Here is a 15,788-nt window from a genome sequence, read left to right on the forward strand (position 1 = left end):
ACAAATATTCAGCTGGACAAGCTAGTGTTCACCCCCGCAAAACGACAACAAACGACTCCCGGATACACCCGGAGAGGCTGAAAAGAGCCTAATAGCCGGAGTTGGTCGACTCGCCACCTTTGCAATTGTTGTTGTCGGTCAATTCGTAGCCGGTTCCGCAGCTGACCTCTCGCTGGCAACGGAAGGAACCGTCGGTGTTTATGCAGCGCTCGCCCACGTGGCAGTTGCTAGCGCCCAATAAACATTCGTTGATGTCTATGAGATTACAAGAGGAGGACATGTAAATTTGGGGATCGGACCCGGCTATTTAGTAAGACAGGCTTTGGCTAATATTGAAGGAGCTGTAAATTTGGAACTTTGTCACTATCTGCTGCCATCTCTTGCCTTCATTCATCATTGACGCCTCAGTCAGTTCATTTACGACGCAAGTATAGAGAGAGAGAGAGAGAGAGAGAGAGAGAGAGAGAGAGAGAGAGAGAGAGAGAGAGAGAGATGTGGGCTTTTACTCCCCCGGGTGGAGTTGAAGAGCCACATTGCATGAGGAAGAAAGTATGTGCATTTCTTTGACGCACTTGAATTAACTCTAGTTTTCTCATCTTTCATGGTTTTTGGGTTGGTGTCTGGACGTTACTAGAAGCAGGCCTTTTCCTACTCTCACAATTTTCATGCTGGACTGACAAATAGAAATGAAAAAAAAAGCTTTGACATCACTCTCCAGCACTCCCCTCACTTAATGTGTTTTGCCCTCTGATAAAAGTAAGATAAAAGCAGACAGGCTCTTTGAACTCAGTTGGTAGGGTTTGTACGGGTGGTTGAAATCCTTGAAAATGTTTAAATGTTCATGTCGTGGTTTCAAGCTAAGGGAAAATGCTTGAAATCATTTCCATTTCTGTGTTTCCTGGCAGTCTGACTCATTAGACCACCCTTTTAAATGGAGAAAAATGTAAAATAAGAAATAAACTAGTGCTTAAAAATGATGCCAATAGTGGCTCCAGTCCTCATTATTGAGTTGTCATGTGAAGTTGTACTGCCCCCTACAGTTGCATCCAAGAGGACAAGCTTATCAGACTAGTAATTGGAATTCCAGCTCTTTCAGCTCGGCTCACTTTTGGCTCCCAAGCAGCTCCTCAGATTTTTCTATTTTAATGATGTATTATCAATAATAATAAAATAGTATGCACCGAATTATTGAGTATCCCTGCAAAACGCTTGAAATATACATTAAAATATTCACAGATCAACAAAAAATAATGTAAAGTACAAATCAAATATAACTTCAAATTTGGACAGAATATAAAATAAAAAAATATAAATAAAAATATTAACTCTTCAATGTTATGAGTACATGATAAAATGCAAAAAGAAAAATGTTTGCAATTCTATTTCAACCAATTTCTGAAAAACATTCAAAATATATAAATAAGTAAAATAAAAAGCAAAAGATCAACAATCTCTAAGATTGAATGCACACTCTGCTTCGGAGCTATCAATGTCATTAAAATTAGTCCAGATTTGGCTCATTTTTCTGCTTCTATACATACAGTTCTTTCCTTTTTATGTCTTTCGTATTGAACTTCATTATTACACAACACCTTTTCCGTGTTTGTAAACAAGTGTGACGTATTGAAGCTGTTGTTGAATACAGAATACCAGAATTTATGTCAGTTTATAGCAGCCCATTGACACAAAAAGATTGTACATCATAGATAGTAAAATAGCATCAAGTATGTGCTTGCAGCAAGATAGCTGCTTTATTTTAGTCATCAAAGCCAACAAACGAAAAACTTTCTTTTGATTGGCGCTGGATTTCTTCTTTCCAAGGTACTGGAGAAATTGACAAATTGGCCTTGAAAGTGCTTGATTTTGGCCATGAAAAATGGTTTACAAACCCTGAGTTGGGCATTGTTAACACACACTTAATTGAGAATTTTTTTAACTTTCAAATTTTTAAGGCCACCTCAAACAATGCACCCTCCCTTCAAACAATTTGCTGTCCTAGATGTCAAAGATCCATTTTATCATGAATACTGATTCACCTTTTGTCGTTATTGCCTAGGTAAAGTGACCTAGGGCAATCGTTTGGCGCGCTGGAGCGCACTTCCTGATTGGCTGACGTTCTCCACTTAAGCGGTCTGCGTCCAGAGATGGACGTCCGGGTATACTCTTTGTATCCCTGAGTGCTTCGCCAGACTAAAAGGTACCCACGACTCGTCTTGCCTGATTCATGCCTGTCTCTCGTTTTTGACCTATTTCCATTCCACGTTTTGCGACCTACTCTCCCGCCCCGGCCATCGACTTACCTGCTAAGCTGCACCTTCCGTCACGGAGCTGCCATTCCGCCCGAAGAGGCTGACGACCAACAAGCGCCGACGTCCCAAGCCAGCTCCAACAACTCTTTCAAATAAAGACTCTGAAACTAACGCTATTGGATCCGAGAGTCCGTTCTGGTTCATGACACTTGTGCCCGCTCATTTGGCACCAACTGCCGCGGGTTCTGATTGGCTCCCTGTCAGTATTTGAACCCGGTCCTGTCAGTCCCCTGTTGTCAGTCCGCCTGCGAACGTCAGTATATTCTAGGCAAGCCTTTTTCGACCCTGATTCCCACCTGTCCCGTTTTTGCTCCCGTCTGTCTCCGGCTTCGACTCGTTTTAATCCTGACCACGTCTGCTCTCCCGTCCCAGTTTACGGCCTCTTTTAGTCCCTGACTCCGTCTACTCTCCCGTTCTGGCTTATGACCCATTTCTGACGCCAACCACGCCTTGCTCTCCCAGTCCCGGCTACCGACCCGTTTTCCGTCCCCGACACTGCCATCGCTCGCTACGAAAGATCCACTTCCGTGTTCGGATCACAATCCGAGTACGAGAGCAACTTGCTTTCCGCTTCCAGTGAACACCGGATCGTGGGCACACCCCTTCCTCTTTTCTTCAATAAAACTTGTGAGAAACGTAACGCAATTGGGTCCTGTTTCCGTTCTGGTCCTGAAAATTTTAGCTATGATGGATGCTACAGGAGTCAAAGATCCACTCCAGTTTATATCCACTCAACAGTAATTAAGCTGCAAATGATGGTTACAGAAGTCTCTGATCAGTTTCAGCGAGGCGAACATATGTAATCCTGGATATACAATTTACCAACAATTACTAGAAAATAGAGAAAGACAACAACACAAAAATCAAGAGACTTGAATGTTATTTACCTACATGATTACCTAGAAGTTAACTATCAGAGAAATGGGATTAATTACAATTAGTTATTTATATTTAAAATGATTTAACATGAGTATTTTCAAAAGTTGGCAGTGAATAAGTTAAAAAGTACTTATAAAAAGATAAACAAGTGGATAGTTAAAGGGGAAGTATTGGGATTGTACCTTAAAGGTGTGGTGCGTCGTTTGAGGTGTCCTTAAAAGATGAAAGTGAAATATATTCTCTATTAAGTATGTGTTAACAATGCCCAACTAATGCTTTATGTTCCATCGCACCTATCTGCTTTTATCTTTTTTATATCGGAGCTGTTCGGGGCAGAACCCTCTAGGTTTGTCATGATCACCTGTGCCCGCTCCTTTAGCGCCAACTGCCTCGGACTCTGATTGGCTCTCTGTCCCTATTTAAACCCACTCCTATCTGTCCCCTTTTGTCAGTCCGTCTGCGAACCTCAGTTAACAGTAGGCAAGCCTTTTTCGACCCTGACTCCCACCTGTTTTTTGCTCCCGTCTGTCCCCCGGCTTTGACCCATTTTGATCTCGACCTCGTCTGCTCTCCTGTCCCGACTTACGACCCGTTTTTGATCCCGACCACGTCTACTCTTTCGTCTCTGGCTTACGACTCGCTTACGACCCCAACCACATTTTTGCTCGCCTGTCCCGGCTACTGACCCGTTTTTCCGTACCCGACACCGCCATCGCTCGCCATGGAAGATCCACTTCCGCGTTCAGGGCGACCTGCTTCCCGCGTCCAGCAATCCCCGGATCGTGGGCGCAACCCTTTCTCTTTCTTCCAATGAAACTTGTGAGAAACACAACGCAATATAGTCCTGTTTCAGTTCCGGTCCTGACAATGTTAAAGTAAAAGGGAGTGGGGGACTTCTGAAGAGAGACATACTCGTACCTGCAGTCTTTCTTTAAATGTTCTATTTGTCAGAGGAACATAAAAATGGTGAAAGTAAGAGAAGGCCTGAGTCTAGTAAAATCAAAAACATAAACAAGTTGGAAAAAGAAATGAGTGTGTCTAAGAAATGCAAGTACTTGCACGCACATCATGAACAGGCTGTCTAAGGCTGCAGTCATTACTCTAAACCAGGAGATGTCATCATAGAGTAACAATGTTTTCAAATCCGCAAATTCATTATATCTAACCTATATTATATGGCGGATTGTATTCTATTGTCCATGTTACGGAATATGTTTATTAGTAAGACCCACAGATTTATTTGTTTATTTATTTTTTCCAAAAGTAAATCGCAACGACTTACCTTCACAGCTTTTTCCATCCGGCTTAAGTTTGTAACCTTTGAAGCAGCCGCAGGTGTCGTTACCAACACAATTTTGGGCGCATTTTCCTGTCAAATATCGGTTACATTTTGGTGGCATGGCCAGACATTGTCTTTAAAATAATAAAGAGATTATACTTTACCATTGCACTGATCACTTAATACTGAGTTGTCTCCCGTGTCTGCTGTCTCATCCTTGTTTGGCACTAGGTGAGGAGTTACATTGTTTTAATATGTCTGTGTGATAAATTTGTATGATATTCATAAGCCATTTAACCCTTTTTCCAGAAAACAAATATTAATAAATAATAATATTTGAAACAACACATTTGCACAGAACATTTGAAAGAACTCCAGTAACGTTACCCAACAGCATTTACACTATTAATACACTAGAGGGCAGTGTAGTTTAAAGCTCCGAGCAAAAAGTAAGAATGGAACATTATTTGCTACTCTAAAAACAAAACAGAATTTGAAAAATAACGACTGTGTTTTAAAAAAAATTAACTTTTTAAAACATAATTTAAAAATACCATACATAATTTATAGGGTTTTAAAATAAAATAACCTGATTTTCAGGGTTGTTTAAAATGAATACGTTTTAAAAGAAAAAGATTTTTTCCCCCTTTCTGTTATCGTTTTATTTTCGTGTGAGTACATATCCTGCGTCGACATCCTTTCATGTTTTGTTCAGTCAGAGCTAGTTCGTCTTACAATATATTCTAAGTTGGTCCTTTCATGATTGGTTCAGTTAGATATAGTTAGTGTTCTAACATTTTCAGTGTCATCTCGGCACTCTCGTTATTGTTCAATAGATTATTCTGCACTGTGTGCCTTTAATGTTTGTTTCTCGTTTAGAGCTAATTACTTTTCAAACATATTCTAAGGTGTATTTTATGTTTTGTTCAGTTACCGCTTGTTAGTGTGCCTGCATTGTACTTCATGGTTTCATCGTCATGGCAATCTTGTTCCGTCCAGGTGTGGGAATGTTTCTTGTGTTTTCTTTATTTGATGTTTTGTACATTTAGATGAAGTTAGTGTTTCAACACATTTTAAGTTGGTCCTTTCATGTTTTGTTCAGTTATCCGAGAATCTTTTTGAATCAATGCAATCAGGATTCAGGGCTAACCACTCTACTGAGACAGCTCTGATTAAGGTAACCAATGATTTCCTATGGGCAATGGACTCTGGCGCTTCATCACTTTTGCTGCTGCTGGACCTTAGTGCTGCTTTTGACACAGTGGACCATAATATCTTACTAGAACGGTTGGAAAAATGGATTGGTCTCTCAGGAAACGTCCTCTTATGGTTCAGATCCTACCTCTCAGATAGGACGCACTGTGTTAAATATGGCGAAATGACATCTGAGCCCTTTAGTGTTACCTGTGGTGTTCCGCAGGGTTCAGTGCTTGGCCCCCTTCTTTTCAGCATTTACATGCTTCCATGAGGTGATATTATTCGCAAGTATAATATCAGTTTCCATTGCTACGCAGATGACACTCAACCATATCTCCCGATGGAGGAATCTGCAACACTAAACTGTGCAAATTTGGAGGCCTGCCTTACTGAGATAAGAGTGGATGTCACTCAATTTCTTGCGTCTTAACTCTGAAAAGACCGAAATGTTAGTTATTGGTCCATCTAAATGCCGCGACTTATTCTCTAAAACTGCTGTGAACATTGACAAATGTCACATCACTCAGAGTGACTCACTTAAAAATTTAGGTGTCACATTTGACCCTGATCTGTCCTTTAAAACACATGAGAAGTAAATTACTAGAACCGCTTTCTTCCATCTTCGTAACATTGCTAAAATTCGTCCTATACTGTCTCAGTCGGATGCGGAGATTATAATTTACGCATTTGTTACCTCCCGTCTTGATTACTGTAATGCACTACTCTCTGGTCTTCCGATGACCACACTCAAGAGTCTTCAGCTGGTACAAAATGCCGCAGCGAAGCTTTTAACTATGACAAAAAAGTCCGATCACATCACCCTAATTTTGGCTAACCTGCATTGGCTCCCTGTTAGCCTAAGATGTGATTTTAAGGTTCTCTTATTATTATACAAAATCATACATGGATTTTCCCCCTCATATCTTTCAGATCTGATTTCCCCCTATGTTCCGGCCTGAAGCCTTCGTTCTGAGAGCGCCGGTCTTCTGGTGATCCCAAGAGCCAAGAAGTGTTCCGTTGGTTCGAGAGCGTTCTCCATCCGGGCACCGGTGTTGTGGAATGCTCTTCCCCCTGAGATTCGATCTGTTTAAATCTAAGCTTAAAACTCACTTCTACTCTATAGCATATGAATAACCTAAACTGCTTATGTGTATAACCTGTGAAGCCCTTTGAGACTCTTTGTGATTAAGGGCTATACAAATAAAAATGACTTGACTTGACTAGATATAGTTAGTGTTCTAACATTGTCAGTGTCATCTCAGCACCCTCGTTATTGTTCTATAGATTATTCTGCACTGTGTGCCTTTAATGTTTGTTTCTCGTTTAGAGCAAAATTACTTTTCAAACATATTCTAAAGTGTCTTTTATGTTTTGTTCAGTTACCGCTTGTTAGTGTGCCTGCATTGTACTTCATGGTTTCATTGTCTTGGCAATTTTGTTCTGTCCGGGTGTGGGAATGTTTCTTGTGTTTTCTTTATTTGATGTTTTCTTCAGTCAGAGCTAGTTCGTCTTACAACATATTCTAAGTTGGTCCATTCATGTTTTGTTCAGTTAGATATAGTTAGTGTTCTAACATTGTCAGTGTCATCTCAGCACTCTCGTTATTGTTCTATAGATTATTCTGCACTGTGTGCCTTTTATGTTTGTTTCTCGTTTAGAGCTAATTACTTTTCAAACATATTCTAAGGTGTATTTTATGTTTTGTTCAGTTACCGCTTGTTAGTGTGCCTGCATTGTACTTCATGGTTTCATCGTCATGGCAATCTTGTTCCGTCCAGGTGTGGGAATGTTTCTTGTGTTTTCTTTATTTGATGTTTTGTACATTTAGATGAAGTTAGTTTTTCAACATATTTTAAGTTGGTCCTTTCATGTTTTGTTCAGTGAGATATCGTTAGTGTTCTAACATTGCCAGTGTCATTTTGGCACTCTCGTTATTGTTCTATAGATTATTCTGCACTGTGTGCCTCTTATGTTTATTTCTCGTTTAGAGCTAATTACTTTTCAAACATATTCTAAAGTGCCTTTTATGTTTTGTTAAGTTACCGCTTGTTTGCGTGCCTGCATTGTATTTCATGGTTTCATCGTCATGGCAATCTTGTTCTGTCCAGGTGTGGGAATGTTTCTTGTGTTTTCTTTATTTGATGTTTTGTTCATTTAGATGTGGTTAGTGTTTCAACATAATCTAGAAGGGCTGTGTAGTTGAGTTTACGTCAAATTTTCTTGGTCTTTTAATTTGGAGGATTCTAGTAAACTCCTTTTTTTGCTCTATTCAAATCAGATACCTTTTCTGTAAACACATTTTTGTCTGAAATCTGATTTTGTGTCTACACTTATGGGATCTGCTTTGCATCATAACATTTCTAGAGTGTAACCTTCTGAATATCTATTTTATGTGCAATCATCCCGAAACCCTGGCATTAGTTTTCGCATCACAGCCACCTGACGTGCATTTATCTTGTACCCACGTTCAGTTTGCAGCGTGGGAACAGCCGTCTGGTTGTCGGGCGCTCCATCCACGCAGCAGGCCCGGTATACCAGGCCGCATTGGTATCCCAAAGACAAGCTGTGATCACACGGAAGTCCTTGCTCCTGGCCCGTCTTCCCCAGGAGGCAACAGTCGCAGCACATCTGACAATTGCAAGTCAGTCATTTTGTATCGATTTCAATTTAGCATTTATTTTTATAGTAACGTGAGCAAAATGATTTGCCGTATGCCACATCATAGATTTGATGATCCTTCTAAGTACTTAAACAGGTTTTCTCGTTTTGTTATTTGTTTTGTTATTACCGACTCTTCTCATATTTACCTTTGCTCATCCTTAAATGTCATGCTTTTTATTTAGGCTTTTCTATAATTGTTTTTATCGCGATTAAAAACAAATTGTTTTCTCCGAAAAGTATTCCCTGACATTTTTTTAATGTGATTTTTTTCTGATAAGTGGCTGAAGTAAGCCCCTTACACAGACTCTCACCAACTCCAGGTATTTTCTCTGTTCAGCCTCTCCAGGAGTATCCAGCGTGCTGTCCTTTCTAAGATACAGCAAACTCTAATGCAGGGGTCGGGAACCCATGGCTCGCGAGCCATATATGGCTCTTTCTACGAGTATCTGTGGCTCAGAGACAGATTTGATTGCATGCAAAATTTCTCCATCTTGTCCAAAACTTGTTTCGTCTATCCTATTAAGTTACACGCAAAGCCAAACCGAAGCTTACTGATGAAAGATTACTTCGCAGTATATATATGGCACGTTTTTCACTACAATTTACAGTCAAGGTGTCACACAAAAAAAAGGGGGGAAAAAACTCGTTTTAGCTGTACAACGCTAAAGAATCCTTTATATAAAAGTTCACTATGTAATCTGTGTTCAGTGTTCAGATACCTTATGATGAATCCACAGAACTGTAAATACGCCAAAACACCGGAAGAGAACTTAGTCATTTGATTGGGTGAGTGGGAGGGATGGGTGGAGCTATGCAAAAAGTGCAAGCACTCCCTCCCATCTCTCGCCCTACTCCGTCTGCGCCAAAGGTAAGCACGCCAGGCTCCCTATTCTCAGAATGTTGTGACGTTTTTACAAAATAACTGCTTGCATCTGGTTTTGAAACCAATATGTATGAAAAAAAAAAGGGTCAAAAGGAGTTTAACCGATCTTGAGTCATTGCAAGAAAGAGACAAGTTTAAAGTGGTATGTTTGTTGATTTTGGGACAGGGGCTCTGGCATTATTCTCTTTTCATAATTTTTATCAAATCATCAAAAATAAATGTGCTGAAGACTAAGCTTTTGTCTGGGGCGCGGGTTTAGCAATTTAGTAAATTTGTCTCATAATATATGGTGTGGCTCTTTCCCAAAATAAAATTAATATTTTTTGCTTTTATGGCTCTTTGAGTCAAAAAGGTTCCCGACCCCTGCTCTAATGTCTAATGTCTAAGGTCTCATTACACACTGTCACTTTAAATTAAGAAAAATCATGAAACAGGATGGTGGAAACACTAAGACTAAATGAAGGTATTTAAATTGTTTTACTATATTTGTTTTTCTTTTTTCCCTGGACAAATTTAAAAATATACAAATGAGCCATTTAAAAAAAAAAAAAAAAATCTATATATATATATATATATACACATATATGTGGGAGGAAACCATAGTGCCCGGAGGAAACCCACGCAAGCACGGGGAGAACATACAAACTCCGCACAGTAAGTCCGGTAGCTGGATTTGAACGCACACAGGAGGTTCCCAAGACCATGAGTGCAGTTGGAATTGGGGATTTTCATATTATTGGGGAAAACATGAACTCAAGCATGTACTGTGGAATACCGGAGCAGAGAATGATCCCCTCCCTCCAGAAATGGGGTCGCAGGTCAATGTTTCAGCCTGACAACTCTAAGATGACCAAGGATTTTCTCAAGGTCCTAAGGCTAAAGGGGATGGACTGGCCAAGTCTGTCTCCAGATTTAAATCCAATAGAACATCTTTGGGGCATCTTCAAGCGGAAGGTGGAAAAGTACAAGATATTAAATATCCCCCAGCTCAGTCATTTTGTTACAGAGCAGTGGAAGAACATTCCAGTGACAATTTGTGAGGCTCTGGTGAAATCCATGGCCAGGAGGATTAAGGTAGTTCTGCAAAAATTATACTGGCCACTCATAATATTGAACTCCAGAAACTTTAACTTAAGGGTGTACTCACTTTTGTTACCAGGGGTTTAGCTACTAATGGTTATATTTTGAGTCTTTTTACACTGCTATTTAAGCTTTACCCAGACTAAGTTTCATCGTGTCGGAGCGATGTTTTTTCAGTGTTGTCTGATTAAACATTATGATAAAATCTCTGCAGAAATGTGAGGGGTGTACTCGCTTTTGTGACAAACTGTATACTCATTTCAAGTTTCCTTTTTTTACTGTGTATTAAACCTATTTTATAGTTAATGTAAAATACTAATAGTAATCTGGATTAAGTAGTTCTGCTATTTTGCCATTTCTCCCACTTAGAAAACATGGAGGGGTCTGAAATTTTCAATGTAGGTGCATGAGATAAACTAAAAAAGAAATCCAGGAATCACGATGCATGATTTTTTTTAACGATTTATTTGTATAATATAGTTGCAAATAAGTATTTGAACACCTGAGAGAATGAATGTTTATATTTGGTACAGTAGCCTTTGTTTGCTATGACAGAGGTCAAACGTTTCCTGTAGTCTTTCACCAGGTTTCCACACTCCTCCACACAGATCTTCTCTAGATTAGTCAGGTTTCTGGGCTGTCGCTGAGAAACACAGAGTTTGAGCTCCCTCCAAAGATTTTCGATTGGATTCAGGTCTAGAGACTGGCTGGACCATGCTAGAACCTTGATATGCTTTTTACGGAGCCACTCCTTGGTTTTCTTGGCTGTGGGCTTCGGTTCGTTGTCGTGTATGAAGACCCAGCCATTACTCATCTTAAATGCTCTGATTGAGGGAAGGAGGTTGTTCCCCAAAATCTAAGGATACACGGCCCCCAGTCATCCTCTCTTTAATGCAGTGCACTCGTCCTGTCCCATGTGCAGTAAAACACCCTCAAAGCATGATCTGACCACCCCCACACCTCATAGTAGGGATGGTGTTCTTCGGATTGTACTCTTCATTCTTCTTCCTCCAAACAGGTTTAGTGGAATTATGACCAAAACGTTTTATTTTGGTGTCATCTGACCACCAAACTTTCTCCCATGACTCATCTGTATCATCCAAATTGACATGTGCAAACTTAAGAGGACCTTGGCCTATTGCGGGTTCTGTAGGGGAACACTTCGTTCCATGCATAATTTCAAATCATGACTTCTTAGTGTATTACCTACAGTAACCTTGGAAACGGTCGTTGACAAACTCCTGTCGTGTAGTTCCAGGCTGATTCCACACCTTTCTTAGAATCATTGAGACCCCACGAGGTAAGGGCCCGGTCACACAGCCATTTGCGTCTGTATCGCGGGTAAAATTTTGCGTTTTTTTTTGCCCGCGATGGAAAATGCGCAAAATTGGCCAACCCGCTGTTCATTGGTGGTGTGCCCGCAAAACAGACGCCGGCGACTGTTCCGCTTCCTCATCGCGTCATTTCCGCGTCATTTTCTCGTGTGGACCACAGGTATAAAAGCTGCCGAGCCGGCGTTATGCCGAGAAATGCATCCTTGCCGAGCTTTGCATCCCCTCGCTACTACAGCCACTTTTACCTCGTTTTATCTCACTTTTATATCACTTTTAGGGAATGTAATGGCGAACATATAACCAAAACCACTTCGTCTTGCATTTGTTAGGAATGTAATACAACTTAAACCGTTCCGTCTTTGTATTTGTTGTGAACGTAATCGAACGGTAATGCACGCCGTATAAAAATCACTTTTGAGCAGGTAACATGTTTATTTTGCCTTTTTCTATTCAAATCGCTCGCATTGAAACTGTTTGTACTCTACCATAAAGCTTATTCCTGCATAATAAGCTTTACGGTAGAGTGCATAACAGTTCTCAAAAGTGATTTGTATACGGTGTGCATTACCGTTCGATTACGTTCACAACAAAAACAAAGACGGAATGGTTTAAGTTGTATTACATTCCCAACAAATGCAAGACGAAGTGGATTTGGTTATACGTTCGCCATTACATTCCCTAATAGTGAGATAAAACGAGGTAAAAGTGGTTGTTGTAGCGAGGGGATGCAAAGCTCGGCAGGGATGCATTTCTCGGCATAACACCGGGCTGTAGAAATCATAACCGCTCAAGACACAGTCCCGTGAAGATCAAGATTTCAAGCTATGGCACCGAAGAAGCCAATATGTTATTATTGTAGTTTTTCATTTTTATTTTATGATCTTGTTATGAAATGAAAAGAAATGTCAAGAAATAAAAATGGATTAAGACGAGGTCACTACGGTGACGGGGATCCATGTCCACCCCTTGACGTCTCGAGCACAACTGACGTGTGCTTGGCAAATCGCGCTGCATATACGCGGAGAAAGGCGTTTGACCGTCACACGCGTAACACGCTGATTTCACGTAATAACACCGCGATACAGGCGCAGAACATGCTATGACCGTGCTCCACCCACGATTACCCGCTGAAATTTCGCGTCCTACCCATGTGTAACCACGCCCTGGCCGCGGCCAGAGCACGTCGTTCCGCGTCATTTCCGCGTCATTACCTCGTGTGCCGCCCGCGGTTACACATGGTCTAAAGTTTTGAGCAGCGCAAAACTTTTTCGCGCGGCCAACCGCGTGTGAATTTCCGACCGCGTGTAAAGCACTGCTGTATCTCGTCTATATGGCGATCTCAAAGCGTCCAACATCGTCTGCTTCACGGGCAGAAATTTCTGGCCGTGATTCAGCCTCGATACGCCCGTGAAAGACTTGGCGACCGGGCTCTAAAGTTTTGAGCAGCTCAAAACTTTTTCGCGCGGCCAACCGCGTGTGAATTTCCGACCGCGTGCAAAGCACTGCTGTAACTCGGCTGTATGGCGATCTCAAAGCGTCCAACAGCGTCTGCTTCACAGGCAGAAATTTCTGGCCGTGATTCAGACGCAAACGGCTGTGTGACCGGGCCCTAATATCTTACATGGGGCTCCACTCCGGTTGAGATTGACCGTCATGTTTAGCTTTTTCTATTTTCTAATGATTGCTCCAAAAGTGGACCTTTTATAACTAATATGCTTAGCAATTGCTCCGTAGCCCTTTCCAGCCTTGTGGAGGTGTACAATTTTGTCTCTGGTACCTTTGGACAGCTCTTTGGTCTTCGCCATGTTACAAGTTAACGTCTTACTGATTGTATGGGGTGGACAGGTGTCTTTATGCAGCTCACGACCTCAAACAGGTGCATCTGATTCAGGATGATACATGGAGTGCAGGTGGACTTCTAAAGGGCGGACTGACCGGTCTTTCAGGGTCAGAATTCTAGATGATACACAGGTGTTCAAATACTTAGTTGCAGCTGTATCACACAAATAAATTGTTAAAAAAATCATGCATTGCTATTTCTGGATTTTTCTTTTTAGTTTATCTCACAGTGGTAAATTTCAGACCCCTCCATGATTTCTAAGTGGGAAAATAGCAGGGTGTATATAATCAATCCCAAACCTCGCACAAACCTTGGTGGTCTTGGTCTCACAGGTATTGGAGAATAAAGAATCACAAGCCCCTTGGTCTTTGGCCACAGTTATGCCGGTTGTGCACATGTTGTCTTCCAGCACGGCCAAACAGCATTGTTCTTGCACCGTCCTGTCAAAGTCCAGACGCCCGCATATCAAATCACATCCCTCAACGGATTCTTACCACAATCCACACTAATTCACCTCCACTTTTCAAGCCTTGTAAGGGCACAACAATGCGCGCCTACTCTTTTTTTCATGACCAACCTCCTCTTACTCCATCCTCAGTACCTCCAAAGTATTTCCTGAGGTCGTAATCAACTCTTCCCCCTTCTCATTATAGTCTCAAACCTTTCCTCCCAACGTACTATAATTGAGATAAATTCTTGGATCATTTAAGGTGGCGTTCCCTACTCAGGTTACTAGCAGACGTGTTATTAACTCATTATTAGCTCATGGGAAGGAGGAGACGCAGTGGCGGAATTGTGGGGGGAAAGCGGGGTAACATTAAGTCTCATGGTCTCTTCATCCTTGCTCTACATTTTTGTTCTTTCATTGTTTGAGTATAAATCCTGTGTTGTCTTTCTTTCATGTTTTGCTTAGTTAGTTCTTTAGTTTCCACATGTGGGAATGTTTCTTGTGTTGTCTTCCTTTCATGTTTTGGTGGGTTAAAGCTGTTAGTTGTTGGGACATTATGTAGATGTGCCATCCCGCATGAGTATGTTCCCTTTTCTTTCTTATTTTGTCCAGTTAGAAAAGGTTTTCCACTGGTATTCTTACATATCCTAGGTAGTATTTCCTTTCTTGTTTTGTTTAGTTAAAATTAGTTTGTGCAATACATATTCTGCGTCTTTGCACTTTCATGTTTTGGTCATTTAGATTGGTCAGTCTTTCACCACTGAATGTGGAGTTGAACCCGTGTGAGCTCAGCTTCGATATATTGGAAATTCTGAAGATCCATGTGAACCTTAATGTTTTGTTTCTGTACACTATTTATTACAGATTGCTCTTGCAAATAAAACCTTTTATACAATCTTATTTATTGGATACAACTCTTCGTCCATACCTGAATCTGTCAAGAATGCAATTAATAGTATGAAAAACAAAAAACGAGACGTTGTATAATCTACTGCACACCTTTTGTTTAGTTAGAACCAGTATTTCTTCCTTTTATGTATTGTTCCGTTAGAGCTAGTTTGTGTTCCAACATATTCCTGTGTGTTCTGACTTTCATGTGTTGGTCAGTTACCTTTAATTAGTGTTTCAACATTATGTATCGTTCAATCCTGTGTTAGATCAGCTTTGATGTCTTTAAATCTTCAAAATCCTAAAACACTCGGTTCACTTCATTTTACCTGCAAGTTGGTGATTCTGAGATAAGCGGTAGAGTGGAACAGGCTTGGTTGTCGTTGGCTCGGTTCTGGCCATCTTTGCAGCAGTCGTCTATTGAGATCTGCGGCACTCCTACACTTGAGAACAGGCAAACAGTAGACCGGGTCATACTTGTGTTGCAGGCAGACAGATTTGGTTGTCTATGGTATTCTGCAGTGGATGTCATCATATTTCGCTCATAAGTATAATCACTGCATCGATTTATATCATAGATTAGTGTAGAAATCAATCAATTTGTCAGGAACCCGAACAGACGGTAGACCCAGATGCGTAACGTTTTCACCCAAGCTTTATTTTACAGGAACGGGGCAGTCATGCGCAGCAACACAAACGCCACAATTCGGCGATGGCTGGGCAGAAGAGATCGAAACCGGACAGGACAGACGGGATCGATACAAGATACAGGATACATGAGCAGATACCGGACAGGATGGGACAGACGGGATCGATACAGGATGTTGGATACACAAGCAAGATACCGGACAGGGCAGGACAGACCGAATCGATACGGGATACTGGATACACAAGCAAGATACCGGACAAGGCAGGACAGAAAGAATCGATACAGATTACTGGATACACAAGCAAGATACCGGACAGGGCAGGACAGACACAATTGATACC

At 41.1% G+C, this 15,788-nt stretch overlaps 1 protein-coding gene across 3 annotated transcripts in view; it reads right to left on the reverse strand.

The window, feature by feature from the left end:
* fbln1 (fibulin 1) overlaps positions 1–15,788 on the reverse strand; it is a 68,533-nt gene that overhangs the window by 42,841 nt on the left and 9,904 nt on the right. For all 3 annotated transcript variants that reach the window (XM_088340637.1, XM_088340636.1, XM_088340638.1), the window contains exons 2-7: positions 15,128–15,236; positions 13,773–13,902; positions 8,130–8,292; positions 4,632–4,694; positions 4,471–4,557; positions 118–255 (exon numbers count right to left, since the gene is read on the reverse strand). In XM_088340637.1, coding sequence (XP_088196763.1) covers positions 118–255; positions 4,471–4,557; positions 4,632–4,694; positions 8,130–8,292; positions 13,773–13,902; positions 15,128–15,236 — 690 coding nt within the window. The remainder of the gene's footprint in view (positions 1–117; positions 256–4,470; positions 4,558–4,631; positions 4,695–8,129; positions 8,293–13,772; positions 13,903–15,127; positions 15,237–15,788) is intronic.

The sequence above is a fragment of the Urocampus carinirostris genome, chromosome 7 (genome assembly GCF_059441175.1).
Source record: "Urocampus carinirostris isolate Australia breed hairy pipefish chromosome 7, RoL_Ucar_1.0, whole genome shotgun sequence".
NCBI lineage: Eukaryota > Metazoa > Chordata > Actinopteri > Syngnathiformes > Syngnathidae > Urocampus > Urocampus carinirostris.